We start from the raw sequence: 27,771 nt of genomic DNA on the forward strand, positions 1-27,771 counted from the left end.
AATTATTATAGTCTTAATACTAATGTGTCTAGAAAGATTACAATAGTTACACTGATCAGCCATAACATTAAAACCACCTCTTTGTTTCTACACTCACTGTCCATTTTATCAGCTCCACTTACCATATAGAAGCACTTTGTAGTTCTACATTTACATTTATTTCTTTACATACTTTTTTAGCCTGCTTTCACCCTGTTCTTCAATGGTCAGGACACCCACAGGACCACCACAGAGCAGGTATTATTTAGGTGGTGGATCATTCTCAGCACTGCAGTGACAATAACATGGTGGTGGTGTGTTAGTGTGTGTTGTGCTGCTGGAGTTTTGAAATACCGTGTCCACTCGCTGCCCACAGGGCGCTGTTGGCTGGATATTTTTGGTTGGTGGACTATTCTCAGTCCAGCAGTGACAGTGAGATGTTTAAAAACTCCAGCAACGCTGCTATGTCTGATCCATTCGTACCAGCACAACATACACTAACACACCACCACCATGTCAGTGTCACTGCAGTGCTGAGAATGACCCACCACCCAAATAATACCTGATCTGTAGTGGTCCTGGAAGAGAACTACAAAGTAGTAGAACTACTAAGTGCTCCTATGTGTTAAGTGGAGCTGATAAAATGGACAGTGATTGTAGAAACAAGGAGGTGGTTTTAATGTTATGGCTGATCGGTGTATATCTACTTCACAATTATATGTAAACCAGCCATTACTCCATAAAGTACCGTATATATCCAATGAATAATTAAATAATTAATAAAGAATTAAAATATTGGGGAAAACATTTCTATGCTTAAGACAGAAACCAATGTGCTGAGTATCAAATGTTTAGCAATTAAGTACATTTATAAAGCAATTAAGTACATGTATACATGTACATTTATAAAAATTAAGCTTGAGAGTTTGTTACATCAATTTGACAAAGCAGATTTTTTATCCATCCAAGGCGGCATATTACCTAATAATAAATTTACCCAACCATTCATTCATTCATTTATTTATTCACTGTCTGTTTTACCACTACTATATCCTGTTTAGGGTCATGGTGGGTCTTATTCTTTGAGCAAAAGGCAGGAAACACCCCGGACAGGTTACCAGTCCACACACATTCACACTCAGGGCACTTTTAGTAGCTCCAGTTGGCCTGACTACATGTCTTTAGACTTGTGCCAGGAAACTGGACCACCTGGAAGAAATTCACACAGACACAGGAAGAACATACAAATTCCACACAGGATAAAACCAGGCTCTTTGTGCTGTTAGGCAACAGCGCTACTCACTACACCACTGTACCGTCTAACACAGTCCATTGCGGTGTTATTTAGTTAGTTTGCTAGCAACATTTGTGTTAACTTCATAATATTATTATTTATCCTGTGATTTACCTTTATCATACATTTTAGGGTTAAGAGTCTTGCTCAGGAGCCCAACAGTGGCCACTAGGTAGTGATGGGACTAGAGTCAGCAATGGGCCGAGAATGATCAATAGCCCAATACCATACATTTGGCCAATCCTTTACAGGACAACACTCATTCACAGCTATTGTTAAACAGAATGTAGCCAGTCTACTGTCTGTATGTCCCCAGCACCCATGTTGCTGTGTGGTACCAGCTGCTCCACTCTGTCGCCATTACCAAAACAAAGATCATTAAAGTAGTGTGTGGTTTTGAGGTCGTAATAAGACAAGTAATGATTTTTAAAGTAAAGAACATAAAAACTATACACTGATCAGCCATAACATTAAAACCACCTGCTTGTTTCTACACTCACTGTCCATTTTATCAGCTCCACTTACCATATTGAAGCACTTTGTAGTTCTACAATTACTGACTGTAGTCCATCTATGTCTCTACATATCTTTTTAGCCTGCTTTCACCCTGTTGTTCAATGGTCAGGACCCCCACAGGGCCACCACAGAGCAGGTATTATTTAGGTGGTGGATGATTCTCAGCACTGCAGTGACACTGACATGGTGGTGGTGTGTTAGTGTGTGTTGTGCTGGTATGAGTGGATCAGACACAGCAATGCTGCTGGAGTTTTTAAATACCATGTCCACTCACTGTCCACTTTGTTAGACACTCCTACCTAGTTGGTCCACCTTGTAGATGTAAAGTCAGAGACGATCGCTCATCTATTGCTGCTGTTTGAGTTGGTCATCTTCTAGACCTTCATCAGTGGTCACAGGACACTGCCTATGGCAGCGTTGCTGTGTCTGATCCATTCATACCAGCACAACACACACTAACACACCACCACCATGTCATTGTCACTGCAGTGCTGAGAATGACCCACAACCCAAATAATACCTACTCTGTAGTGGTCCTGGGAGAGTCCTGACCATTGAAGAACAGCATGAAAGGGGGCTAACAAAGCATGCAGAGAAACAGATGGACTACAGTCAGTAATTGTAGAAGTACAAAGTGCTTCTATATGGTAAGTGGAGCTGATAAAATGGACAGTGAGTGTAAAGACAAGGTGGTTTTAATGTTATGGCTGATCGGTGTATATTGTCATACACTTTGCTCATGTTGTACTAACATTGGGAAAATAAGCTACCTCTTTATTTAGGTTAGAATGACGGCAAACAAATGCAAACTTCGGTAAGAAAATAATGATGCAAATGAGAAATCTACAAGCACACTTGCACACACATGATATCTGAGCATCTAAGCTTATAAGCCATGCAAACGTTGGTTGTGTGACAGTGATTTAACTAGACAAAGCTGCTGTTGCTGCAGTGGACTCAAATGTTCGGGAGCAGCTTGTGATGTTTCATACTCAGACCTTACTCATACTCAGACCTAGCATTCATAATAAACCTTTTGCTATGTATGTTTCCTTATGCAAATACATTACAGAATGTGCAGTGCAGATTTCAGTGATGGACAGCGCTGTCTGAAGTAGCACAATTTTTGGTTTAACTATTTCCCAGTAGCAAGATAGTAGTGCCACTACTTCAAGTTGTTGTGAAATCAAGTAGTTAATTAGAAGTTTAATTTAATTAATTTGGTAGTAAAGTGATGTTGATAAATGCAGTGTTTGATTTTTACCTAAAAAGCACTATATATGTAAGGGATGGGCTTGTTTATTTGAATAAGCAAATTTCCGAACACATTGTAGTATTTGTTTACCTAATCTGTTATTTAAATATTGTCATGTAACTTGCAGAGGTTTAAAAGTAGAAGTGCCAGTATCATCATAGTAAATAAGTAATAAAGTAATAGTAAAGAATACAACATTAAAGTGATTCATCTTTTAAAAGTCTTTTAAAAAGACATATGTAGTAACTATAATAAGTTACTTTAGTTATCAGTTTGTCAGTGTATTTATCCACAGTGTTTGTTCGGTGTTGTGGTTGACCCGAAATGTAATGGTAAATATTGTGTGTTGCAAATTTTGAAAATATGCGCCCAGGTGGCGCAGCGGGATATTCCTCTAGCACACCAGCGCCGAGATTCCGAACTCCTCTGTTTGAAACTCGTTGACACCAGTTGGCTGGGTGCCATCTAGTGGGCATAATTGGCAGTGCCTGCAGCAGACATGGTTCTGCTAGGGCGGGATGACCGGACTATGTGGTTGGGGTCTGTAAGGACCCTGTTTGGCAGATAGAGAGGGTTCCGCTGAGGGCTGCGCATGGGTCGGATGGTTAAAATGCTTACTGTATAAATTCAAAAAATAACACGCTAGCACACCAGAGCTGGGATTTCGAATACATTGTATCGAATCTCAGCTCTGCCATCCGGCTGGGCTGGGCGGCCACATGAACAATGATTAGCCGTTGTTCACAGGTTGGGATGAGCCGGACCAGGGTTCCTCATAACTGGTTGATCGATGGTGCCTGTGCAGAGTTGAGGAATAATGCTGATCAGGGTGTGGCTCTTCGTGCACAAGGCTGATCCGCATATGAACTCGCCTCGTGCAGGTAAAAAGATGCAGTCTGTATTGCACACGTGTCGGAGGGGGCGTGTGTCAGTTGCGAGGCTCCTCAGTCAGCAGTGGAGGGTAGTATCGGTAGAGGTGAAGCGTAACGCAACCAGGGTAACTGGATACGACTAGATTAGGGGAGAGAATTGGGGAAAAAATTGGAGGAAAAAAAATAGCTAGCACACAAATTAAATTTACTCTTTTACTATCCAGTACTCTACAGTAGTTAGCTTCCACCTCCCAAATAAAGGTGGATTGGCCCAGTTGAATTGCCCCTAGGTATAAGTTAATGCCCTGGGTGTATTCTTGCCTTATGTTAAGTGTTACTGAATCCTGCGGGACCCACAACAACCTTAATCATGATGAAAATGTTAATGAAACTGATTGAATTTATTTATTACACATATTACACATTATACACACTAGCTTATGCTATCAGGTTTCTGAGAAGTAATGCATTAAAATGTGCACCAAGGATTAGGTGGGATACAAAGTGATGTTTTTGGGAAGGTTGCGTAGATTGTCTTTTAAAATATGCATTTATGTTTGTAACTCGGCTAAAATGTGTCTCTTTCTGAAGTAGTTAAAGTAATTAGAAATCTGTTTTAAAGGTGATTGCTAGTTGAATCAGATCTTACAGACAGAAACAACGTGACTGGATCAACCCATCACTAATGTAGATATATTCATTTATATGCTGCTCGAAGAAGCTCTTGTCAAGCACTAAATACACAGCAGACATGTCAGGGAATGTAGTCAGCTGAGCTTACTGATCGATGGGATTCTTCCCACAGGCCTGCTGTGTGCATGAAGAGTCTGAAATGTGTTGACCTTCCTTTCAATACTGCACTGAGCTAATGTTTTTGAACAGGGAGTCATGGTTACGCTTTATTAAAGAAAAGTCATGAAGAAGCTCTTTTTATATGTTTTGTAATGTTCATTCCAGTTGTAAATGAATAAAGCATAGAAAGTTCTGTGAAATTCATTTTAGCTAGTGACTACATTCATATGAATGGAATGGAAATGTTCAGGTGTATACCTTAGTCTGGAAAAGCAGAATCTGAGTAAGGTCAAGGAACAAAAGTGTATTTGCCTCCACGCTCAGTGTAGAGAATGATTAAAGATCAAAACTCCACAAGGATCGTAGCTGGATATCATAGTGTTATTAGTATTAGTACTAAAGAGCATGTTGAGCATTATCATTACAGTGTGATTTGCTAATTTGTGCAGTGAAATACAGAATGTATGATTTTATGCTTAAATAAATTTGACCTTTGTCACAAATACCATATGATTTATCAAGTTAGAAAAACTGATTGGCTGCTGGCTCCATGTGATCGAAATGTAACCTACTTTTGGATGCTTCCTCAAAAAGGAACAATTGAAAATAATTACCTGAATAAATGGAACCACTCAGGCAAACCAGAAACAAAAAGAGCGCCTCTACTTTCATAAGAGTATCATGAAATCTGACTGCCTCAGCAAAGAAATTAAATCTAGGTTGTGGTTGGTTTGGCAAGTCAATGATTTAGAATGTACAGTAGACCCTTGACTTACTTTGGTTCGGAAGGGTTGTTCTCAAGTCAAAATGTTTGTAAGTTAAACCTATTTTTCCCATAAGAAATAATGTAAATAGAATTAATCCGTGCCAGACCTCCCAAACCCCCCATACCTAACCTTTCTAATGTCTTTTTTGTTATAAATACAAGTATATTTTCCCTTAAATCTTAAATGATAGAATAGACATTACTGTAATAAACAATAATAAACAACAATACACACATAAAAAACATCACATTTCAGTACAGTACGTGTGCTGTACCATACACCATAATAAATTTACTTCTGTATATATATATATATATACACACACCGATCAGACATAACTAGGGATGTCCCGATCACGTTTTTTTGTTCCCGATCTTTAATTTTGATCCCGATCCGATGCGTTCACACAGTGCACACTTCAAGTACATTACAGTTATTCAAATTAATCCAATGTACATGTTTAACAACTGAATAGCTCTGCAGTGCTGTAGGAAAAAAATTGCCTGCATCCAAGCTATTGCTTAATGTTCTTTTACAAAATAAAAGTAAACAAACCTAGTGCAGCATTATAGTAAAAATGAAGTGAGATAATTACAGTTTCACTTTGAACTTTATATTCAAAGAACATAATTCTGTTTAATGCAGTGATACACTAAAAATGAACAAAAATCTCCACTCACAAGTGGTGTAGCAGCTTAACTTGAATATAAAAAAACTAATAAGTTACTTAACAGCATTACAGTAAAACCTGAATACCAAAATAAAATGGAAAGTCACTCTTTTGTTATGAAGGAAAGCCAGTTCTTAAAGTGCTTGTATTGTGACAATGGTTTGATGGACGGGTCTACGCAAAGTGAGTGTGTTTTGACCCTTTGGGGCTTCCATAGTGCATGGGATAGCGTGCTCGGGTCTGGCTGTCCGCTATTCAGAACAGAAGAAGTTAATAAAGTGTTTTGCTCCCGACAATTTGTGAATATACCGTGTATTTTATTTCTTTATTAAGCGAGTGCATCACTACGACGCTCGGTTACATAACTAAGCCAATCAGAGAGCTTGATACTGAGATGTCGTTCAGTCTTGTAACACGTAACTCGTAAAAGCTGTATGTTATGGTCCTGAAGTTTTCATACTCGGATTAAAAGTTATTGTTTTGTAAACCGGAGTGATCCTCGACTCACACACCATATAAACAGTAAAATTCTACAGTAATGAACGCAGCTCTGCTCCTACCGCCTCGTGAAACGCTCGCATTACAGACATTACACCGCTGTTGGACTCGTTTCACTTTCCAATTTAAACTATTTCCACACAGCAGACATGCTGACGTAAAACAAAAGATCGGGTTATGATCGGCATTAGTAAAGCCGATTTCCGATCAGTTAAAAATGCCTTGATCCGCCCCGATTCCGATCTGTGAGATCGGATCTGGACATCCCTAGACATAACATTATGACCACCTACTTGTTTCTACACTCACTGTCCATTTTATCAGCTCCACTTACCATATAGAATCACTTTGTAGTTCTACAATAACTGACTGTAGTCCATCTGTTTCTCTACATACCTTTTTAGCCTGCTTTCACCCTGTTGGTGGTCAGGACCCCCACAGGACCACCACAGAGCAGGTATTATTTGGATGGTGGATCATTCTCAGCACTGCAGTGACACTGACATGGTGGTGGTGTGTTAGTGTGTGTTGTGCTGGTATAAGTGGATCAGACACAGAGTTTTTAAATACCATGCCCACTCACTGTCCACTCTATTAGACACTCCTACCTAGTTGGTCCACCCTGTAGATGTAAAGTCAGAGACGATCTCCCATCTATTGCTGCTGTTTGAGTTGGTCATCTTCTAGACCTTCATCAGTGGTCACAGGATGCTGCCCACGGGGCGCTGTTGGCTGGATATTTTTGGAGAGAGAGTTTAAAAAAATAGCTCGTAACCCAAAATGTTCGTATGGTAAATGGTTTGTTAGTCAAGGGTCTACTGTGTACAAATTTAAAAGATGTGAAGTTAGCTGAAGAGTACACAGGTAATGACTAGGGGACCTGAAGTATCTGGAGAGATTTTGTAAATGATTATTAAAATGTGCTTTAATTAAAGATTAGATTTCAGCTAATGTGATATTAATGTGATATTTCTTACACATCATAATCAAGGATGCCAGTATTCTGCTCCAGCTTGATTGCCATAATAGCGTTTAGCTATATCGCTAACACTAAACAAGAATGTTGCCTGTACACATAGCCTTTGTAGGCTCACCCTCCCCGAGTTCTTCACTGCATTGCATTGTATTGATGCATGACCTTTTGTTTTTGCTTGCAATGTACGTGGGGTGTTTTGAGTCACAGGGCATTCACAGACAAATTGCAGAAATAAATCAACTCTTCAACATTTAGCTGTGAAATTCACAGGCACCCTTCACACACTCATGAAAACCAGATTATTCTGGTCTGTGCCTGAATTCATTTGTACTTTAGCTTTACAAGCTAAAAAAAGACTGCAACATGAATCAATAAGCCTTTTATTGCGATCCTCATCACAGCAATTAAAATACTTATATTTATCTTAAAAATTGGCTGCTGGTCGTGTTCAATAGCCTTCGAGCATTACTGTTAGCTATAAGAACAAAAGAAGTAAACAGATTATATCTGCACATCTGTGAGGTTTTAAAACAGGACAAACTGGTACAGATTGAAATGCGGTATATAAATTTACTCTTTAACACTCCTGATCTATTCTAACTGTAATAGCATTTACAAGTCTTTAGAAAAGTGTGTCCTTAAATGCTAGTTGCTGTGTGTGGTAGCAGGATAGCACTAATTTGCTATAACACCCAGTTGCAAACAGAGTGTATTTGTCATGTTCTAGGGCTTGGCTGTTGTTGAACTCATGATATACCATTTCCTGTGCTCTGTTTATGGTTATTGAGTAACCTGCTGCCTAATTCTAATACTGCTGTAGGGCCAGGCAGAACATGTGAAATAAAGGCACGTATAGTTTTTTTTTCCTAGAGAAAACTAAAGTTACTTTAGGTTGATTTAAACTCTCAAACAGGGGGTAATGTAGAACCATTCATACCATTTCATAATAATAATTGAAAACAAAACACTTTTTATGTTAAAAGTCCAGTGCATATGTACCGTTCCAATCTACACACAATACCTACTGATTATGTACAAACAATATTTTTAAGCATGAACAACATCAAACACAGATCAACTGCCAGTCATGACAGAAAATGGTTTAAAAGACTTGTTTCACATTGGCAAAGGAGTTAGACAAGGCATTCTGTCAATATTTTTGTCTGTTCAACCTGTACATTAAGCCATGAGAGAAGCAAGACTGGAGGAAAATTTAAATTTGACCACTCAGGTGGTGCAGCAGTAAAACACACTAGCTGACATTTCAAACTCATCTGGGCTGGGCGACTACATGAACAACGATTGGCTTGTTGTTTATACAGGGTGGGAAGCCGGGTAGGGACCTCATAACTAATGCAATCACATTCTCTGCTGGGTGATTGATGGCGCCTGCACAGAGTCGAGGGATAATGCGTTGATCAGGGTGTGGCTCTCCGTACACAAAGCTGATCCGCATATGAACTCGCCTCGTGCAGATGAAAAGATGCAGTCGTCTACTGCACACGTGTTGGAGGGAGCGTGTGACAGCCTCTCTCTACTTAATCAGAAGTGAAGGTCTGCATCAGCAGAGAGGAAGCGTAATGCAATCGGTTAATAAGACTAGATTGGGAGGGAAATTAGGAAAAAAAAAATTAAGAATTTAAGATCCTCAGAAGGGTAAAAGAAACAAGAAACCGTTTGATACATGGATGAAGACCCTTATAAGGAAAGTTAAATAACAGACAATAAAAGATGAGACTTCTGCTCTATATGAAGAACAGTTGATGGAGAAGCTGTCAGTGTGGTGGACAGCTTTTGCCTTCCTTGGATCAATTTTTTTTATTCTGTTTACAGATTTTCTCCCCCATTTCTCCCGACGTATCCAATTACCCTATTGCATTATGCTTCCTCTCTACTGATGTTGATCTCCACCATGGTTGAGGAAATCCGAGACTGACATGCCCCCTCCGACACGTGTGCAGTAGCCGACTGCATCTGTTCACCTGCATGAGGCGAGTTCATATACGGATCAGCTTTGTGTATGGAGAGCCACACCCTGATCAATGCATTATTCCTTGACTCTGTGCAGGCGCCACCAATCAGACAGCAGAGGTCGTAATTGCATCAGTTATAAGGAATCTCCGTTCAGCTCCCACACCGTATGAACAACAGCCAATTGCTTTTCATGTAGGCGCTCAGCCTGCCAGATCCTTGGATCAATTAATAACAGCAAAGGATCCTGCAGTCAGAAAATATGACACTGACACTTGGTAACCGGAAAAGTCTTCTCTGTGGTTCTGGTCAGATGGGGTTTCTTCCCACTGCCACTGCATTATGTGATCTCCAGGACTGGACTGGTCCAGACACATGGAGCTTAGCATGGCTCTCTGTACACGATACGGCTTTGTGTGGGAACTTAACACTAGCAGGTGATCAGAAGCAGCTGCAGATTGAACATGTGTCGGAGGGGGCGTGTGGTGTTCCGGATCTCCCTGATCGGATCGGAGGTTGTGCAAGCGGTGGAGGATTCACAATCGGGAATTGGAAATGACTAGATTGGGAGAAAAGTAAGGAAAAAATACAGAAAAAAAGAAGTTAATATTTAAACCTTTAAAATGTCAAAATGTGGATTATAGTTCTCCAGATACATGCAATACATTTGTGGCCAGTTGGAACTTATCTTTTTCTTATTGCTGCCCCCACCCCCTATTGAGAGAGCCCCTCTTTTCACCTGTCAGGGGCGGGGTCTCACGGAGCGCAGTATCGTGTGTGGAGAGCCATGCACTTCCATCCGTGAGGAATGAGGAACCCTGTTTGTCCCTACCCCCAAAGACACACTTTCTGTGTAGGCTCCCAGCTGCTTTATGAATTCTGTTATTTTCTTTATGTATTTAGGACTTTAATGTTTTTTGTTTTTTTTTTAAGAAAAAAAAGTCTCTTCCTGGAGACTCATGCTGTGGTTTTCAGAGCATGGTTGTTGGAGGCCCCAAGAATGTGTGTTCCCTTCCATACACTGCCTGAAAAAGCAGTGACCCTGCAGCCATTACGAACACACACACACACTTACTTTATGATGCAGGACCCAAATGCTCAGCACAACCAACATGACAATCTGTCATTGACACTGAGACGAGCACAAACAAAGGGAAAGATACAAAGAGAACCAAAAGACTAGAGGAATCTCTCTTTCTTTTCTATCTTTATTCTTTATTTTTCCTGATCCTACTCTTCTGTTTTATTTCTGGTTCACACTAATTATTGTAAACTCTAATATGCACATTGCACTGGTTTGTTGTCATGACAGCTGCCTATCTGTTTCTTCGCCAAGGCTACCTACTGCATGAATGTCATAAATAATGAACAGAATAAAGATGAATTGGCTTTGGAATTAAGCTTAATATAGCATTTCTGGATATTTGCATGTTTTTTTAGGTGCAGTGTTATCCCCCATAGCTATGAGAGAGTGAGAGAATAGAGAGGATTATAAAAGCCAGGCTTTGACATGCTTTGATTTGGCTGGGGGATGGGGGATGTTTGGGGGTTAGATTCTTTTTCCGGATGCTACTCACCCAGACACTTAATAAGAGGCAGAATCAGATGGGCAAATATGCATGTGTGCTCAAAAACAGAACGTGTTTCGGATTAATTAGTCTCATTGTTTGCAGCTGTTGTTTTTCTCATTTGCTTTAATATGGTTGCTTGATTTGGTTGTCATAGAGATACTGAAACAGGCATCAGGATATTAGTGGCTGCTTTGCAGAGGTGGCTACAATAATATCCTGTATTTATGTTAGTTTGGCCCTTGATTTCTGTTCATTCGTTATTCACAAGAATTTATCTTCAGAATTAAATATGTAATTTATACATATATTAGGGGTCTGTATTAGGGGTCTGTATTTTTCTGATTTTAATCACATTTTTGGTTTCCCCAGTTAATTAAATGTATATCTCTAAACACTCATTTTGTCAGCACACATTGTCACACTTTATGCAGAAGGTGGATTAGCTGCTCTTCTGCCCTTTTGTGTGAGTAATTTAGTTAGTAAATGTCGATGTGGTGCCCTGTGGTGGATTGGCCCAATATGTATTAGCAAAGTCTACTTTACAGAAGTACACTATCAAAATAAATGTAGAATAAAGGAGCTAGACGCTTCAGTTTAAATATACATGTATATAATGCAAAATGATTAATGATTCATTTACGCCATTCCCTCTAAAATACATACAATACATACACCGACCAGGCATAACATTAAAACCACCTCCTTGTTTCTACACTCACTGTCCATTTTATCAGCTCCACTTACCATAAATAAGCACTTTGTAGTTCTACAATTCTTGACTGTAGTCCATCTATTTCTCTACATACCTTTTTAGCCTGCTTTCACCCTGTTCTTCAATGGTCAAGACCCCCACATGACCACTACAGAGTAGGTAGTATTAGGGAGGTGGATCATTCTCAGCACAGTGACACTGTGTTGTGCTGGTGGCACTTATACCAGCACAACACACACTAACACACCACCACTATGTCATTGTCACTGCAGTGCTGAGAATGATCCACCACCTAAATAATACCTGCTTTGTGGGGGTCCTGACCATAGAAGAACAGGGTGAAAGCAGGCTAAAAAAGTATGAAGAGAAACAGATGGACTACAGTCAGTAATTGTAGAACTACAAAGTGCTTCTATATGTAAGTGGAGCTGATAAAATGGACAGTGAGTGTAGAAACAAGGAGGTGGTCATAATGTTATAGCTGATAGGTGTGTACTTGTTGTTTTTCTATTAATATTACATTTTAACAGTGCCAAACAGATATCAACTGATTAGTACAGTGTTGTTTACTTATGTAATTCTATTAAGAGCTTGTTGCAGTAGTAACTTAAATATTTGAAGGGACAGTGGTAGCCTAGTGGGTAGGGCTTTGGGCTATCAACTGAAAGGTTGAAAGTTTGAATCCCAGCTCTGCCATGCAGCCACTGTTAGGCCCTTGAGCAAGGCCCTTAACCCTCTCTGCTCCAAGGGCGCTGTACGATGGCTGACCCTGTGCTCTGACCCCAGCTTCCAAACAAGCTGGGATAGCCGTAGAAAGAATTTCTTTGTACTGTATGTCTGTATATGTATATATGACAAATAAAGGCATTCTATTCTATTTTAATATAAATGTTCAGAAAAGCAACATTATCAACATATGCTATATTGTGCAGTCATCATTTCTATAATGGGTGGATAACTGTAATATTTATGATTTCAGCATTAAGCAATATAATTATGACTATTAAAAACATTGTTTCACAGAACTATACTAATTGTGTACTCATGTGCATTTTAGATATAACAAAATAGCACATATATGTATTGTATTTGTATTCACTGACGTGAAGATTCAAGAGTACTTCATTATTTCACTCATAACTGCATATTGTTAATAAAGACTTTTTTTATCTGTCTCTTAGCAAATGCTGATGAAGCAGCAGGATCACATTGAGGATCGAGTGCAAGACATAGAAGAGCAAATGTACAAGCTGGAGTCGGACAAACGGCAGGTGGAGGTAAAAGGATCTACACTCACCCCCACACAACTGCTCTGTTATTCTCTCTGTCCTCCTATATCTACACCATCTCATTAATATTACATCATTCCTATATTAAATGGATAGTCTGTGGCAGGGCTTTTTACTATTCACTTCTTTAATATTATGTTCTTCATGGCTGTGCTCTGGTGGTACAGTGGTTCTCAGCCTGACAAGCTTCAGCATGGACATGATTGGCATGATATGTCCGAGGTGGGGGGTGACAGAAACAGCCTAGCCTTTAAGAGGCACACTCTCAATGCTGATCCCATCAGGAAGAGCATTCAGGGAACAACTGTGCCAAGTCTGGTATGCTGTGGCGACCCCTATATACAGCAGCAACTAGAAGAAAAAAATTATGTTATTTGTATTCATTAAAAAATACTTGTGGGTGCTACTTTTAAGTTTTTGTTTTTTTAATAATATCATTTATAGAAAGTTTTACCGAGCTCTGATCAAAACCTGCTTTTCTTTGAGTGTATAAAAGGTGTTTTTCTGCTTCACTTATTTGACAGCTGTACTATTTTTTTTGTTTGTTTGTTTCTTTAACCACAACTTATTATTTTAGTATATATATATATATATATATATATATATATATATATATTAGGGCTGTCGAAGTTAACGCGATAATAACGCATTAACGCGACCTCAATTTAACGCGATTAAAAAAATTAGCGCCATTAACGCAAATTCTAGTTCATGTTGACACTTGACTGGTAGAACAAACATTTTAATGTCGGACTTGCCACCGTTTTTCATTTGCGGTTTGTTAACATAATGTAACCGATCGTGGTAGTGATGCACTTGCATAATAAAGAAATAAATACACGCTATATTCACAAGTTGTCGGGAGCAGAACACTTTATTACACTTAATTAACTTCTTCTTCTGTACCGAATACCGGAAAGCTGAGTCGAGCACGTTAGTTCATGAACTATGGAAGCCCCAAAGGGTCAAAACACGCTCACTTCGTGTAGAAACGTCCATCAAACCATCGTCACGATACAACCACAGACAAGTCTGATACAATAACTATGCCTTATCCCACCTAAAGCACCGCTGATCTACAATGTTTGCTGATGGAGAAATTCTAACCTACAATCTGACATTTACTGCCTAGTATGTGAGTGAATAAAACTCCCTTACAGTTTTCTCTTGTCCCAGCAGTTTTTAACATCAGTACATTTAGCATCAAATGTGTTCACCATTTAAATTGTAACATTTCACTTAAAAATCCTTGTTTTCTATAACATTTACACAGATTTTTTTTAATGCGATTAATCGCGATTAACTATATGAAATTCTGAGATTAATCGCGATTAAAAATTTTAATCGTTTGACAGCCCTAATATATATACACAGTGGGGGAAATAAGTATTTGATCCCCTGCTGATTTTGTAAGTTTACCCCCTTACAAAGACACAGTCTATAATTTTTATGGAAGGTTTATTTTAACAGAGAGAGACAGAATATCAACAAAAAATCCAGAAAAAAAAACATTAAATAAAAGTTATAAATTAATTTGTATTTAATTAAGGGAAATAAGTATTTGATCCCCTACCAACCAGCAAGAATTCTGAACCCCACAGACCGGTTATGTGCCCATGAGGCACACAAATTAGTCCTGTCCCTGTATAAAAGACTCCTGTCACAGAATCAGTTTCTTCCGTTCAAATCTCTCGACCACCATGGGCAAGACCAAAGAGCTATCAAAGGACGTCAGGGACAAGATTGTAGACCTGCACAAGGCTGGAATGGGCTACAAGACCATCAGCAAGAAGCTTGGTGAGAAAGAGACCACTGTTGGTGCGATCATTTGAAAATGGAAGAAATACAAGATCACAGTCAATCACCCTCACTCTGGAGCTCCATGCAAGATCTCACCTGGTGGGGTAAGAATGATTCTGAGAAAGGTGACGTCAGTCCAGAATTACACGGGAGGAGCTTGTCAATAATCTCAAGGGAGCTGGGAGCAGAGAAATGTTGGATATGACCCCAAGAACACCATCCCCACTGGGCATTTCTCTGCCTCCAAACACGGCGAGTGGAGTTGATGCCAAAGAGCTCAATTTTGGTCTCATCTGACCATATCACATTCTCCCAAGCTTTCTCTGAATCATTCAGGTGTTCATTGGCAAACTTCAGACGGGCCTGTACATGAGCCTTCTTGAGCAGAGGGACTTTGCGGGCACTGCAGGATCTCAACCCATTACAGCAAAGTGTGTTACTAATGGTTTTCTTGGTGACTGTGCTCCCAGCTCCCTTGAGATCAAGCTCCTCCCGTGTAATTCTGGACTGACTTCACCTTTCTCAGAATCATTCTTACCCCACCAGGTGAGATCTTGCATGGAGCTCCAGAGTGAGGGTGATTGACTGTGATCTTGTATTTCTTCCATTTTCGAATTATCGCACCAACAGTGGTCTCTTTCTCACCAAGCTTCTTGCTGATGGTCTTGTAGCCCATTCCAGCCTTGTGCAGGTCTACAATCTTGTCCCTGACGTCCTTTGATAGCTCTTTGGTCTTGCCCATGGTGGTCGAGAGATTTGAACGGAAGAAACTGATTCTGTGACAGGAGTCTTTTATACAGGGACATGACTAATTTGTGTGCCTCATGGGCACATAACCGGTCTGTGGGGGTCAGAATTCTTGCTGGTTGGTAGGGGATCAAATACTTATTTCCCTTAATTAAATACAAATTAATTTATAACTTTTATTTAATGTTTTTTTTCTGGATTTTTTGTTGATATTCTGTCTCTCTCTGTTAAAATAAACCTTCCATAAAAATTATAGACTGTTCAAGTCTTTGTAAGGGGGTAAACTTACAAAATCAGCAGGGGATCAAATACTTATTTCCCCCACTGTATATGGACAGTGGTAGCCTAGTGGGTAAAGCTTTGGGCTATAAACTGAAAGGTTAAGAGTTTGAATCCCAGCTCTGCCATGCAGCCACTGTTGGGCTCTTGAGCAAGGCCCTTAACCCTCTCTGCTTCAGGGGCTCCGTACGATGGCTTACCCTGCACTCTGACCCCAGCTTCCAAACAAGCTGGGATACGTGAAGAAATAATTTAAAATAAATAAATAAATCAGATCAAAGAGGATAAGGAAAGTATGGCATTGTAGAAATTTTGGATTGTTTTCCCACCAACAGAAGGATCTTAGTCATGGGCTAAATGGAGAATCACTGTAAACATTGAACTGTGGTCTAGAGAGTTATACCACAAAGCTAACTTTACATACTAAAACTCTAATCTAAGAAGTCATTTATATATAAATAAAATATTGTTTGTGTTGCACTAATACAGCATATACAGAATTTAAATAAAGGACTGTTCACATATAGATTTATTCAGATTCATTCTGTACAGTTTTTACCCACGATTTGTAACAACTCGGGCAGATACATAGAAATTACAGAATGTCTGGACACAATATGTACTTGTCCTGGGTGCCAAGGATATTGATCTTTTCACCCCATAGTGGTTTATAAATATACACTACATTTACAGATATGAACTTCACAAATTTGGTAAGACCATACTGTGCTGTAGGAAAAGAAATGTATGTAAAAATTTTAATAATTAAACTAAATTTGATAAAATTCGTGAATGAATGGAATAGAATATACAAACCCCATTTCCAGAAAAGTTGGGACTTTTGTAAAATACAATAAAAAAAGTAGAATCTGTGCTTTGTAAATTCTCTTGAACCTTTATTTTACTGACATTTCTATCTTGATGGCAGCATGTGTCTCTCTAAAATCCCAATATACGCCTTAGCGTCAATAGTACATTCACACACATGCAAGTCACCCATGCCATGGACACCAATGCACCTCCATACCATGACAGGTGTTGGCTTTTGCACCTTTCACTGATAACAGACTGGATGATCCTTTTCATCTTTGGCACAGAGAACTCAACATAGTCAAGTCAAATGTATTTGTATATCACTTTTTACAATGGACATTGTCTCAAAGCTTTACAGAACGTTGCAGAATCCAGGACCGGCAGACCAAAAACCCCTGTTGAGCAAGCCGAGGGCCACAGTGGCAGGATAAACTCTCTTAAAAATACAGGAAGAAACCTTGAGAGGAAAAACACCTTACATGATGTGGAAATGCTTGCCCCAGATAGATGGTGTCTGTGGTCAGATCACAAAGTGTGCGAGGAATAATATTATGCTACAATTGCAAACAGCTTTGCTAATTATGATAGTTTTTGTAGTAAAAGGCTTTAAATTGCTGTTATTTTATGAATTAATAATAGCAGAATTGTCAGATCCCTGTATGTGGTGTCCACCGCTGAGAAATGCATCATGACTGAACGTATTTTTGTGCTGTGTTCAGGATAAGGTGGAGCAGCTAAAAGAGGAGGTACGTGTGCAGTATCAAAAGATGCAGCAGCTTCTCGAAGAAGACCTAGGGAAGACTCTAGAAGTGCTGGAAAAAGCACGAGTGAAGTTCTGCCAGGAGAATTCCAGCCAGGTTCTGCAGCTTAATGAGCAGCACCAAGAGGCCAAGAAGCTGCTCAGCTCCGTTCAGGTGCTGTTCGACAAAGCGGATGACATCAACTTTATGAAGGTGTGGTGTCTTAGTTTCTTGCTTTTTTTTTGTCATTTTTCATTTATACACCAACACCTACACGCACACATTTGGTCACTTGAATAAACGCAGCCTCTAAATGTGAGAAATACTTCAACACAGCATGTGTCTGAGCTTCCAAATGTTTCTCATGCTCACAGACAATGCGCTCATCAGCCAGCAGACTGTGGTCTGTTTTTCCTGTAATACCTTCTCTTATTTCTTTCTTTTTCAGAACACAAAGCCTGTGAAAATTCTCATGGATAGGTAAGTTATTTACCAAAAATCAAAACTATTCAGTTGACATGTAATAGATTTAAATTGGTATAAATTGCTTGATCAGATACAATGTCACCACACAGAAAATAAATAAAATATTACATGTACTGTTGAAAGGAAATGTAAATGTGTATTAACCCTTTCAGACCCGAATTACGTCCAGTGATGGAAAAAAAGAAATGAATGTTCTTTTTTGTGTGTAATGCACTTAAAAACAACACTTAGTCAGAAAAAATAATCAAATATAATATTTTTAATGTTTTTTTTTTTAATTGACCATTGCAGTGGACGGTGGGTCTTGACAGTTGTAAAGTAGTGCTATAAAAACAAACAATTATGACTGAATATAATTTTAGCAATTGAGAATTAAGGGTCTTGCTCAGTGGTGGGGCTTGAACCTGTAACCTTATGATTACTGGTCCAGTACCTTAACTGCTGAGCTACCACACAAAGCCAAAGGTATGTGGACTCCTGACCATTAAACACTTCAGTAACCCATTCCAAGTCTAAGGGTATAAATATAAAGTTGTACCCCCCTTTATGGAAGGCTTTCTACAAAATTCTTCAAAAGCGTCTGTGTACCCATTCTGTATATATATATAACTGGGTTATACTGTAATCCTTGTGTAGGTTTCTCTTCTATAAAATCTTTGCAAATTCTACACTATGCACCTATAAATGTACAGTGGTACCTTGAAATTCAACATCAATTGGTTCTGGGACTGATGTTGACTTTAAAAGGCGTTTCAAGGTATTTTTTTCCCGTAAGGATGTATGAGAAACCTGTTAATGCGTTCCATGGTCCTGTGGAACTGCATATATTTTAGGCTTATGTAAAAAAAATGGGTTTTTTTTACACTTATATACTGAAAATAACACAAATATAATATAAACAACACTGAAATAAAAAACTGATTCTTACAATTTCTCAGAACCCCGAGCTGTAACACAAGTTTAAAAGTGAAACAGGAGAAAAATCCAGCTAAACACAGATACATGTGGAGCTTTCAAAGTGAATCTGACTGTTATTCCACACAAATGCAGTTTTGTCTCATATGCACACTTTGATGCCGTATTACCCCACCGGTCAAGCCGATCATTGCTGTTCATTGTTAATTTGAAATTCAATAAATTCTTTTTTGAAAAACAACCTGAACATGTTGAGTTTAAGGATAACGTTGAGTTTAAGGGTACACATTTTTTTCGACGAAGGGCATTGTGTTTCAAAGATTTTGAGTGTAGGGGACGTCGAGTTACAAGGTACCACTGTAATCCAAAATTATAGTCCTCGACAGTTTAGGAAATCAAAATTAATGTAGAATGTTTGTTTTAAATGATATGAATCATTTTTTCTATTCTTTTTATTCTATTCTAAATTCTATTTGGCTTGGTTGCATTACCTGATGTTTCTGAACTTCTGCTATATTGTAGAATAACATGATGTGTTTATCACATAATTTTAAATATGCATCTTGTGATAGACACACTTATTATATTTGTACTTTCTCTTTGCAGGTCTCAGACATGTACAGGCAGTGTGCTACCTCCCTATAAAGCAGGTCATCTTAACTCAAAAAGCTTCCTCTCTGAGATCTCCAAAAAGGAAAAGAACCTACGGAAAATGCTGGAAGGTATACTCCCTCCGCAAGTCAGCTTTACTGACATTCTTTAATCTTTGAGTTTGATTCTCATCATATTCATGCTTGTTTTTGTTCTCTCCTGTACCCAGCACCCTTCACTGCTCCTTCACACTTTCTCCAGAGCGTTCCCGTGTACCCGTGCAGCTCGGCTCCGGAGAAGCGCAAACACTCGAGCGCCTTTCCCGAAAGCAGCGCAGGCTTCATGGAATCCTCTTCAGGCTCGGCGAGCAAGAAGCAGTTCCTGACTTCCGGTTCCAGTTTGGCTGAAGGGCTGCCTGTGGCCCCCTGCAGCTCCGCTCAGCACAACGTGAGCCTTAACAGCGGCGGTAGTACCGGAGGCGGCGCTCAGCCTGTCCATCATTCTAGCTCTGTCTTTAGTCCTGCCCACTACCCCAACGCTGGCTCCTCCCAGCAGGCCGTGCTGCCTCAGTATAGCGGCCGCAAGATCCTCATGTGTACGATGGACAACTGCTACTGCTCCAGTATGCCCTCTGTGTCCGGTCACCGCGCTCACCCGCCCTACCCCCGCTCGTCCTCGTTCCCCTGGACGCAGGAGTTTTCTCACCCCTTGCCCTCGGCTCCTTCCATGTCCCAACCACTACAGGGCCTTTCTGTGCGCAACTGGATCGACGCCTCGCAGAGCCACAGGCACCCCGACTTCTACGGGCTGTACGGCCAGTCTTCTACTAAACACTATGTCACTAGTTAACTCTCCTCTAGCATACTTTTTGTTGGTTCATTTGAAGTTGCTTCCTTCTTTCTTTTTTTTCATATTACCCCTGTGTTCTTTAGGTTGCATTTAATCTTTAAAAGGAAATGAAAGATTGCTCTTGGAAGTGGCACTTTGTCGCCTTTTATATTAGCAGGGTATGTTTCTCTCAACCACAAAATCACACCATCTTCCATCTTAACTCTCAGAAAGCTTTTAAAATCCCTCCTGGTTTTGGTGCAGATTTTAATAAGGAAATCTTTTTTCTTTAAAAAGGTTGCAGTTGTGCTTTTAAAATTACAAACAGATCTGGGATAATTGCACATGCTGCTGACCTAGAGCAGATAATGTTAGGCTGTTAGTGAGGCCGATATAGAGTTTTCTCCCAGCCCCCTCTTCCTGCCTTTAGGGTGTCTGATGAGGAGGAAGCCTCGTTTTACCATCAATTCGGTCTGGTTTTCACTTTGGAACGGGGGGGCGCCTTATTTACTGCGTTTACGTGTGTGTCTAGCCAGTTGATGGTTCTATCAGCATGGGTGGTTAGTACAAAGTTGCTAATTATTAAAGAAATCATGAGTAAATAAGTAAGTAATGCATTTGATTACTTATATTACTTCATTCAAGTGCAGCTGGGGTGTGTAGCTAGTTGCTCTAGGTCTTGGGATCAATCTTTTACTTAAATGCCTTAAAGGGGGCAAGATCTAGATTCTTCTTTCTGTTTTTTATTTTAATGTTGGCTGAAAAGGTTCCTCTTCATTTAGAAATAAATGACCTAAAAGAGTCACAGCACTCACAGGTGGTACATGCCTTTCAAAGACTTTTCTGAAACCTCCCATCTTCCCAGAAATAATCTTTCCTGCATTCTGCTTCCTGTTGGGTATGATACTTCCTGCATCAAAGCACATGTATGACATGTTCAGGACCGTCAGCTTCTGCACTTACTGTTTGATCATACACTTACAGAGAAGTTATATCCTTCCTCTTTAAACCCAGCTCGGGTCGGGTCAGCGGCTCTGTGTGCTTTCTGCACAGCGCTGATTGTTAGGAACATGCTACAAATCTGTCGACTTCCTGTTAGTGACTCTAAGCTGTCCGAAAAGCTTTTCCTTGCACCCTGTGCTCCCAAGAGGGTAGTTGGGTTTGGATAGAAAAAAAGATGAATGACATTTTTTCATGTATTTTGTACAAGAGAACAGACTGCTGAACTTCTGAAAGTCGATTCGCCGTGCTTCGAGAGAGTATTGTTTGTTGAAATACAAATGTATACAGTACAGTCTTTTTGTACATATTTTGTGCAACACAAAAGTGTGGCTCTGATCTTCAAAAAATAAACAGCAGTTACTGGAGCCAGATCAGTGTGCAGTTTGTTCGTCTGGCTATTTTTTCAACTAAATCATTCATTTTCAGGGCGGCGTGGTAGGTGGTTTGACATATTTTTCTGACATATATGTCCACATGAGATTCCTCCAGTTATTATGCTTTCCTCCCACTTCACAATACATCTAAAGTTTACATTTATTGCACCTATTATAATCCAGAAAGCTTTATTTTTCATCATGATGGAGCACCAAGTGTGTTAATGTTGCTCATTTCTAGTTTTGTGTGGCTACAGACAAGGCCGGTCTTTGCACTGGGCAGCTTTCAAGACGGCCTCATAAAAATGCACACGTGAGATATGTGTTGATAAATACAGTGGTACCCTAAAACTCAATGTCAGTTGGTTCTGGGAGTGGCGTTGGGTTTAAAAGGCATTGAGTTTCAAGGTATTTTTCCCCGTAAGGATGTGTGGGAAACCTGTTAATGCTTTCATGGTCCCATGGAACTGCATTTATTTTAGGCTTATGGAAAATAATGGGGTTGTTTTTTTACACGTACACACTGAAAATAACACAAATATAATATAAAAAACACTGAAATACAATTGAAAAACAGTTCAGATCAATATAAAAATGCAATAAAACCTGCACGTTACCTTTACTTCTTTATTGTTTCCTTCTTTATAGTGGAGGTGCTTAGTCTTGGAATACTGTATTCCTTAGCGAGTTCAGTCATTTACATGAGGGCTTTTGCGCTGGCTGTGCCATTATTTCCTATGGAGTGTGCCGGTGCACAAAGCTTAACGTGACTTATTGTACTAAAACAACAAGTGAGGAATTTCAATAGTAAATTAAACTTATGAGCAGTAATAAATAAGAGAGGTTTAGTGTTCCTGTGTTTTTTTAATACATTAAGTCACATTAAGCTAAACGATAAGCGTTTTAGACTTGGAAAAGCTGTTTCTCACAATTTCTCAGTACCCCGAGCTATAACACAAGTTTAAAAGTGAAACAAGAGGAAAATCTGTGAAGTGTATTTGACGGTTATTCCACACAAATGCAGATTCGTCTCATATTCGCACTTTTATGACGTTTTACCACACCGCTCAAGCCACAAACACATCGAGTTTAAGGGAAACATTGAGTTTGAGGGTACAAATTTCTCGAGGAAGGGTGTCGAGTTTCAAAAATTATGAGTTTAGGGGGTGTCGACTGACAAGGTACCTCTGTATTTAGAAAAAAATATATAGATTTTTAAACAGCTTTTGTAGCCATTAGCTGCCAAATGTATATACTTGAATAGGGGCCTGTTTCTACCTACCAGAAAAAAACTACAAAAAGATGATTATTACCTGTTCTTGTTTAACAGAGAATTTTACTTTGTTATTTTGCATAATACTGTAGAATATCTTATATAACTTCAGAGCTTTGTCCTCTCCAGTCTTAAGTTATCTCCTTGACAACAGTTCCTATTATAATGTGTTTAGAATTATGATTGCATCTACTTATGTAACCATGTTTTAAATACATTAGAAAGTATAAATGATTGGTTAAATGAAACATCTGCTGTTGGGGCTGATGTTTACTGAAGCAAGAATTTACAAGATAAAGACAAAATTATTGGATGAAACTTGAGTCTAGTGATTTGTTGATAATTTTGTGATTGGCACAGTGGCACAGCTGGTAGTGTGGGTGGCAAACAGCTCCAGGCTCTGAGTTTGGACCTTGCCTTTAGTCAGTGTCTGTGAGATTGGTGTTTTCTCTGCTTGGCTGAGTGGGATTCCTCTAGGGACTGTGTTTTTTTCCAACTCCTAAAGACACAGCAGAAGGTAAATGGGCTGCTCCAAATTACCCCTAGGTAAGTTGTGTGATGTTTTGTGATGGACAGCCACCATGTTCAGAGTTTCTATTTTTCTGCATTCCCTCCAGTGTTTCTGGGTGGCTACCCAACCCAAGATACTCAAGATTAATAAATAATTTAATGGTCTCTGAGCAACTGGACCTGTAATCATTTGCTCAGTAGAATTGTTCATGATTTTGGGAATGTGTTGCTACTGTTTGCTGGGCTTTATGATGTGTAACTGGAAATATTTGGCCTTCCTGTAAAAACTCCATAGCTCATCCCTGAGTCATTGTACCAACTGCAGGCTGGGTGGCTGTGAAAGGCTTGCCTCATAACGATGGCAATTCATGCACAGGAAAAAACACCACAAATACAAGTTATTGTAAATCCCCTAGATCTGATCTAGCTCTTTCTCACCAGAGACTCAAAAAAGAGAGTGTAAATAATAATAATGAGGGATACGTCAAGCACACCAGGCAGCAATATTAACGCATGGAATTTTTTTGGGAGGGCGAGGCAGCAGTAGGAGGATGGAGAAGCAAAGAGAAACGGAGAGTCATCAGTCTCCAAGAGAAGCTCATCATTTATTTATGGAGTGTAACGTTCCTGCCCTTCTCCCACTGCCCTTCACATCCGTACTCATTACACTCACACAGAGCTCCGCCAACACTTTGTGACCAATTAGAGATTTTAACAAAATCTATCTTTCTCTGGCTCTTCTCTTTTTTCCCTTTCTGCTTGGTGTGGGTGGACACAACATATGCTCTAAGCTCTCCACAATGGGTTTGTTTTTCCGAGCTCTGCTGTCCCATGATGCTAATCACACTGGCTGCTCATGCGGACCAACTGCAGCCCGTGGGAGGACTCTGGCCTCCAAAAGCATTGATTGCAAAACACAGCAGAGGCTCCTTTTTTTGCATGTGATCCTGTCTGTGCTGGTCATATTTCAGAGCTCTGAGCAAAACAGATAACACTCGACAGGACCCGAACACCCAGCTCAGCTCAAACAATGGGAATCATTTCCTTTTTTCAACTAAGGGAGTAGGTGTGATATCAAGAGGGACCGTAATAAGGGAGTAGACTGTGGGGCCCATCACAGGCAGTGGAGAACTCTTTGGTGTCGAGTACTCTGTAGCTCACATTTACACAGTAAGCAAGTCTTACATTGCCGTTCTGTGTTGGCTGAAGTGTCACATGTGACAGCTGATCAGATTAAAGAGAATTTGCTTTGAGCTCTTCCCTCCTTCAACATGCATTATTAAACCTTGGCTGCTATTGTGTGCAACCTTCTTGATTCACAAAGCTTACGGGGGAAAGGGATATCTTTTTTTTAAATACTAGCGCTGTGGAACAGTATTTATAGTTTCAATTACTTACTGGTAATTTCTGTTTTAAATTTAGATTTTAAATTCTATTTTAAATTTAGATTTTTCAATTGCATTGTGGAACAGTGTTTATTGTTTTGATTATTAACCAAAATTCTATTTTATTTTAAATGTAGATGTTTTTAAATGTTGCATTTAGAAACTAAAATTAATTGTATTGCCAGTTGTTTTCTTAGGTTTTACTTTTTGTAGTTTGTTTACTACAATATCCCTCCTCTGAAAGTGTAAGAAAGTGTAAAAGACTACACCTATAAATGTAAAGGTGAAGCAATACAAGAGAGAAACCTACTAGAGAGAAACCTGCAGACACAAAAGGATTGCATGATTATATGAAATCAGCAGGAGAAAAGAACAAAGAACAATAAGCAACTAAATTTATCACTTACAAAAATGTCAGTCTAAAATTAACAAGCACTGAGGGCAGTTGTAGCCTAGTAGTTAAGGTACTGGACTAGTAATTAAAAGGTCGCTGGTTCAAGCCCCGCCACTGTTGGACCCTTGAGCAAGGCCCTCAATTGCTTAGACAGAATAGAGTCACAGTACTGTAAGTCGTTTGGATAAAAGCGTCTGCTAAATGCTGAAAATGTAAATGTAAATTTAGACAAATCCGAACAAAACAAAAGTCAGATAAAACGAAAAGGTTTGGGCGTCCAGGTGGCGCAGTGGGACATTCTGCCAGCACACCAGCGCCGAGATTCTGAATTCCTCGGTTCGAAACTTGCCGTTGCCACTGTTCGGCTGGGCGCCATCTGGCAGGTATAATTGGCAGTGCCTGCAGCAGATACTAATTGGCCACTGTATCTGCAGGGTGGGGGCCGGACTATGTGTGGGTGGGTGGTCCTTCATACGCTGTGTAAGGACCCTGATTGGCGGAAGAGACGCCCGTGCAGAATGCAGGGGCGAGAAGAGGAGGGCTGTGTATGTGTCGGAAGAGGCATGGCCAGCGACATGCTCTCCTTGGATGCAATCAGGTATCCCTCAGCAGCGGAAAACAAATTGAGTGTGCTAAATTGGGAGGAAAATTGGGAGAAAATGCATTAAAAAAAAGGACAGTAAAGTGTAGGGGTGGTACCATTTTGATATTGTTGTGGTGCTTTTTTGCTAAATGTCTTGTTGCATTACACAACATCAAAAGGAAACAAAACAAGTGAATTTACTGAGTAATTATATGGGGATTTATTTACATCGATTACAAATTTGGTGGTTTTCCCAAACTGCAACTAAAAATGTAACAAAAAATTTTTAACCAGACTTAAAACTTAAACTAATAACTCAAGACGTCTACATGGCCTACCAATCAACGGATTTGAATCATGCTGATTTCTCTCCATAGTGTTCCCTAGAGCGTTTACTTTATTAGGAGTCCAAGCATCAAAGATGCTGGAACCCTGTTGTTTTTGATAGGAATTTTCATCTCCTTCTTTTTTTCCAATAAAACAAAATGCCACAACTTAAGTCATACCAATTGTCACGAAATGTCAAATGCTGGCGCCCAGGTGGTGCAGCGGGATATTCCTCTAGCGTTCCAGTGCCGAGAACTCCTCTGTTTGAAACTCGGCGTTACCACTGATTGGCTGGGCACCATTTAGTAGGCATAATTGTCAGTGCCTGCAGGGAGGGATGACCAGAATATATGTGGGTGGGGTCTTTAAACACTGTGTAAGGACCCTGATTGGCAGACGCCTGTGAAGAGTGCATGAGTGGAAAAGGGTTCCATTAAGGGCTGCACGCAGGTCGGAGGAGGTATAAGCAACTGGAAAAAATCGGGGATCCCCCAGCAGCGGAAGACAAATTGACTACACTAAATTAGGAGAAAATTGAATAAAAATGCATATATATATATATATATATATATATATACACACCCATCAGCCATAACATTAAAACCACCTCCTTGTTTCTACACTCAGTCCATTTTATCAGCTACACTTACCATATACAGTAGAAGCACTTTGTAGTTCTACAATTACTGACTGTAGTCCATCTGTTTCTCTGCATCCTTTTTTAGCCTGCTTTCACCCTGTTCTTCAATGGTCAGGACCCCCACAGGACCTGGTATTAGGTATTAGGTAGGTATTATTTAGGTGTTGGATCATTCTCAGCCCTGCAGTGACACTGACATGGTGGTAGTGTGTTAGTGTGTGTCATGCTGGTATGAGTGGATCAGACACAGCAGCACTGCTGGAGTTTTTTAATATCGTGTCCACTCACTGTCCACTCTATTAGACACTCCTACCTAGTTGGTCCACCTTGTAGATGTAAAGTCAGAGACGATCGCTCATCTATTGCTGCTGTTTTTGAGTTGGTCATCTTCTAGACCTTCATCAGTGGTCACAGGGCGCTGTTGGCTGGATATTTTTGGTTGGTTGACTATTCTCAGTCCAGCAGTGACAGTGAGGTGTTTAAAAACTCCATTAGCTGCTGATAAAAACTCCATACAGCTGCTGTGTCTTATCCATTCATACCAGCACAACACACACTAACACACCACCACCATGTCAGTGTCACTGCAGTGCTGAGAATGATCCACCACCCAAACAATTCCTACTCTGTAGTGGTCCTGTGGGGGTCCTGACAATTGAAGAACAGCATGAAAGGGGGCTAACAAAGCATGTAGAAAACAGATGGACTACAGTCAGTAATTGTAGAACTACAAAGTGCTTCTATATGGTAAGTGTAAGTAAGTAAGTATAAAGTTTATTTATATAGCGCTTTTCTAGGACCAAGCCACAAAGTGCTTTACAATGCGGTCAAGTATAATACAATAAAAACACAAAAATTAATAATCATAAAAGCTACACAGTGACATAAAAACATTAATACAATAGCACAAATAAAATTTTTA

General features: G+C 39.7%; 1 protein-coding gene across 1 annotated transcript in view; it reads left to right on the forward strand.

Moving 5' to 3' along the window:
* The window catches only part of trim8a (tripartite motif containing 8a), a 34,433-nt gene extending 12,699 nt beyond the window's left edge, over window positions 1-21,734 (forward strand). The window contains exons 2-6 of the mRNA XM_062996018.1: window positions 13,055-13,150; window positions 17,521-17,754; window positions 17,990-18,021; window positions 19,549-19,664; window positions 19,763-21,734. Coding sequence (XP_062852088.1) covers window positions 13,055-13,150; window positions 17,521-17,754; window positions 17,990-18,021; window positions 19,549-19,664; window positions 19,763-20,382 — 1,098 coding nt within the window. The 3' untranslated portion in view covers window positions 20,383-21,734. The remainder of the gene's footprint in view (window positions 1-13,054; window positions 13,151-17,520; window positions 17,755-17,989; window positions 18,022-19,548; window positions 19,665-19,762) is intronic.
* Window positions 21,735-27,771: the final 6,037 nt, after the last annotated feature.

This window comes from Trichomycterus rosablanca, chromosome 5, assembly GCF_030014385.1.
Source record: "Trichomycterus rosablanca isolate fTriRos1 chromosome 5, fTriRos1.hap1, whole genome shotgun sequence".
Lineage (NCBI taxonomy): Eukaryota > Metazoa > Chordata > Actinopteri > Siluriformes > Trichomycteridae > Trichomycterus > Trichomycterus rosablanca.